The following is a 4596-nucleotide window of genomic DNA, read 5'->3' on the forward strand; positions in this document are numbered from 1 at the left end:
TATGGTGGTGGCTTCTTGATTAGGAATTGGGTATACCGCAGGCCACTTGCTAAAGTAGTCCATCACAACTAAAATGTACTTATTTCCAGATTTAGAACTCGCTTTTCCGACTCCCGGAGTTTAACCTCTTCTGCACTCGGTCGCTCCTGTCACTTTTCTTTCCCTGTCTAGTTCTCGTCGTCGCTTATATAGTTTCCTCCATATTCTTGTCAGTGTCATATTTGACAGTAACTCAGTAAATGGAGCGCCATTTGGGCCTCATTTACTGAAATACCATGCATTTCGATCCCCCATTCCAAACGTAAGTACCCCAGGCCATTTCCGTTACAATACCTTAGAATGCTTCTTTTTCTTCACTGCTAAGATAATCAGCACACTTTGGAAGCTTTGTATCTAACTCCAATGCAAATTTACTATGCTTAAATACGGTCCCCGCATCTGTCTAATTTGTGACGTCACCACTTATGAGCGTATTGCAACTTAGATTACGTACTCATCGAAACAACAAAAACACAACACCATTAGCACAAATAGCAGAAACGTTCTTCTTCTTTTAACAGAAATAAACGTATTTTAATAAGTAGTAACGTTACGGTCCACTGTATTGAAATGGAAAACGGCAAAACCGAATAATTCGGCGTTTTTTCGAACGCTCGTAACGTTATTTTTGGAGCTGGAGCGCTAAAATTTTGATCCAAAGTAGAGATTATAATGTTCTTTATATGCACTAAAGGCGCGTGCTTTTGGAATATCAGTTTTCTTAAAATCGCGGTTCAAAATTTGCAGTGCGCCTTTTTTCGGTAAGCCTGTATGCGTTCCGGTAAGTACCGATTCTAATTTTAAAAAAGTTATGAAAAGTTGATATCGTGCACTACAGAACGTACATTTCCGTTTTTCGATCAAATGCCTGGAAGCATGCTAAAAACCGTCGTAAAGTTCGCGAAAATCAGCCGAGCGCGCTCTTACAGTCAAGTGGTAAAATTTATACTAAAAAAGTATCGCATATGGCGCGAACTTAAGCAGACGCACTGTTTATTAAATATAAAACGAAAAATGGTTGTTTCAGGATCGTCTGGCACATTTGAAGCAACAATGCCAACCACACCTCACTGAAACTGTTCGGACGTCGGTTGAGGGCATTTGCCTGAAACTGTACAACCTGTCATGCGACTATGCCAAAAAAGTGCGAGAGAAATCCAATAGCATCTTGAAAGAGCATTCCATGGAATTACCGTCCCAACCATTCACTTCACAGACGCTGCGAAAGGTAGGAGCCGCAATTTTTAATTACTTTCTAACCCTCCTGTCTGGTTACCACATCAAATTGATCAGGTTTTTGTTTGTTCAGGTCTGGTGCTATCCGGTTCAGTTTGCGATTGGTTGCCCCCGTTTACCAGTTGTAGAATACCTGCCAGATCGAGACCAAGCCATGTTGCGCTACCAAAGCGATACTCTCGCGATTAACAGTTTGTACCTGCAGAAATTGGTAAGTCATTTGTTAGAAGTAATGTTTGCTACTCTCAGGTGTCCGCAGGACCGGGTTCGTACTCATTAGCTCTATCAGCTGGACTTAGAAACACATCGGGGTTGTATTTCCAGGCTAAATCTAGCCGATGAGAGCGAATAGGCTCGAAACCGATCCTGGGGGTGCCTGAGAGCACTGGAAATATGTGCAAGGTTTTGTTCGGATATTTCAGCGCTCCACTGCAGGAGCTGATTGGAAGGTTTTCAGCAAGTTGTTCATATGAAAGTTTCCTATTTTAGTTGTATTATCGACATTTTTGGCATGAAACGCAAAATGGGTTTCTCCGAAATCGTAAGAGATACGAAGTCGGAATTAGGAAAAAGTTGCGCAACCAGGGACATTGTTTTAAAATGCCTTTTCAGCAGAATCTGTAATATAATTTATCAAGGAATTTAGATCCGAGCTTAGAAATCTTGTCAGATGTCAAATTTGACAGTTTTGATGACAAATGTGATACATTAAAAAAAAAGAAAAAAGTTGTTTCTGTGGTATTTGATGAAATGCCGTTATAGGAACGTCTCTCTTATAAATTCATCTCAAGATACAGTCCGCGACACTTGATTACTCTCACCAACAGATTTGAACTAATTTTTGTTAAGTCAAAATTTTTACAAGCAAGCCAGATGTATCATTGGATGCAATGTTTTAATGGTATTCTTCCAACAATTCGGTTAATTCACTCGTATTTCACAATGGAGAAATTGTTAGAAGCAACTATAATAATTGATAGTGTGACACTTGATTCACTTTTTAGAATGGTAGGTTGGCTAGGCAAATAGAATAAACAAAACCGTGTCACTTGTCAACCGATTGACAGTTGTCTAATAGGAATTTGAGTATATTTGAGTGTTCTAAAAGTGATTGGTATTGATATGGGATTCGGTAAAACTTTATCGTTAGAAGAAAGAGGGCGAATTGAAGCTTATCGACAGGAGAATTATTCAAAACGAGAAATTGCAAGAAAAATCGGGTACAGTTCATGTGTAATCAATGCTTATGTAAAAGACAGCGAAAACTACGGAAATAATAGACAAGGACGCACTCAACTGCAACAACACTGAGGGAACGTCGTGTAATTTTTAGACTTGCATCCCATTCTTCGTCAACAGATAGACAAATAAGGGATCGAAATGGACGTAATGCATCCGTACGAACTATCCAAAAGGTAATAAAGAAATGTACAAACATTAAAAAGAAGAAAACTACGCAAGAAGCCTTTGCTTCTTGCACGTCATGGGCAAGAACTTTTAGAGTTTTCACGCATTTACCGTAACTGGACAGAATAATGGAAAAATGTCGCTTTCACGGATGAAAAGAAGTTTAACCTGGATGGTCCTCATGGTTTCCAATATTACTTTCATGACGTAAGGATCGTAGAAATGTTTTTTGGAAGAATTAACAGCCGCTGATAGAGCAGTCTGGGTCGAAATTCCAGTGAATCTAATAGAAAATTTATTGAATTCATTGCCTCATCGAATGTTAGCAGTAATTGAGAAGCAGGGAGGGCATACCAATTATTAAAATGAGTATTAGGTTTAAATGTTGTGTTCTAGGTTCATTCCAAAATATGAGAGTAATCAAGTCTCATTAAAAATTACAATATTGGCTTTACAAATAAAAATCAATTGTAGAATACGAAAGTGTAAAACAAATTATTAAATAAATATTGTTAAAATCTTTAATCTAGTGTTTGATGTCGCTTACTAATGAAAATTTTTAGCATTAGTGAAAACTACTCAAAATTATTAGGTGGGAGAAATCAAGTGTCGCGCACTGTATATTCGATGGATTGCAGAATTTTGGCACTCACAAGCCACATTCTTTCAGAATTAGCAATCATGCAATGGTTATAATGCTTGTTAATTTTAAGCAAGTAGTGGGTTATTTTTTAAGTAAGGAAGCATTGCCAGGAGATGTACTTAAAGAAATAATATTAGATTCTATTCTATTCATTCTATTCTATCTATTGAAACAATTTCAGACACTGGTTTTCTTGTAAAGACGGTAGTATGCGATTTAGACACTAACAATGTAAAAATGAGGAAACTACTTTCTGTAACAGTTGAGAAACCATATATTAATTTTCGCAAGGACAGACTATATTTTTTCTACGATACGCCACATTTACTGAAATGTTTGCGAAATTATTTAAAAAAATATGATATTCAAAGTAAAAATGAAGTTTATTCGTGGTCACATATTCAAAATTTTTTTGAGTTAGACTCAAATAAAATTCCAAGAATGGCACCAAAGTTATCAAAAAGGTGTATTACGTTGCCTCCTTTTAGCCCTATGAGAGTGTGTTTAGCAACTCAGGTTTTAAGCCACTCGGTTCATGTTGGTATTTCTAATGCAGTACATACGGCAAATTTTATATCACAAATTGACACGCTCTTTGATATTTTTAATTCTCCATTTAACAATTATTAAATATACAGGGTGATTCAAAATTGGCGTCATTCCTTTGGAGGTGTTGTCTGGCGCTGTTATAGGAGTACAGAAAAAATAGTAAAATAAATTAATTGTTATTAAAAACTGAGAAATTTGCAAACAACTATATCAGAAATACGGCAGCAAGATTTTTCAAGGTAAAATAAAAACGAAGACCATTTTTAGTTGTGAAAAAATGTATTCAATTTAGTATTCTTACATTTAATGTCTACGTTTCTATTTGATCATTTTGTTTGCTTCTAAATATTTATTTAAAATTTAATTTTTGCAACTATCACAAACGTGATTTTTTAGCAGGTCTTCAATAGGACATTTGCAATTTAAAATTAATTTGTTTTACTCCCGAACAACTTTCTGCAAGGTATAGGTACATCCATATAATTTTTATAGCATTTATTTATAATTTGTGAAACCATTTTTGCTAGGGAATTAGGAAAAACTAGTCTAGACAATTCCGTGTATTTCTTGAATTCAATTTGAATGTTTTCTAATGAAGAGTCATTTTCTAGGCACTTCTTCACACACGCACTAGCTTGTTTGGAGTTAACCATTCAAATGTTTGGTGTTGTATGGTTTATTTCACAGACTAGTCACTTTATTTATAAACACCAATATTCGAG

General features: G+C 35.9%; 1 protein-coding gene across 1 annotated transcript in view; it reads left to right on the forward strand.

The window, feature by feature from the left end:
• LOC109540402 (mRNA (2'-O-methyladenosine-N(6)-)-methyltransferase) overlaps positions 1–4596 on the forward strand; it is a gene marked incomplete at its 3' end in the record, with an annotated part of 19885 nt that overhangs the window by 13349 nt on the left and 1940 nt on the right. The window contains 2 exon segments of the mRNA XM_019908764.2: positions 1067–1267; positions 1349–1486. Of these exon segments, the coding sequence (XP_019764323.2) occupies positions 1067–1267; positions 1349–1486 (339 nt within the window).

The sequence above is a fragment of the Dendroctonus ponderosae genome, unplaced genomic scaffold (assembly GCF_020466585.1).
Source record: "Dendroctonus ponderosae isolate FM_Combo_2020 unplaced genomic scaffold, Dpon_F_20191213v2 Dpon_F_20191213_11, whole genome shotgun sequence".
NCBI classification, from domain to species: Eukaryota; Metazoa; Arthropoda; class Insecta; order Coleoptera; family Curculionidae; genus Dendroctonus; species Dendroctonus ponderosae.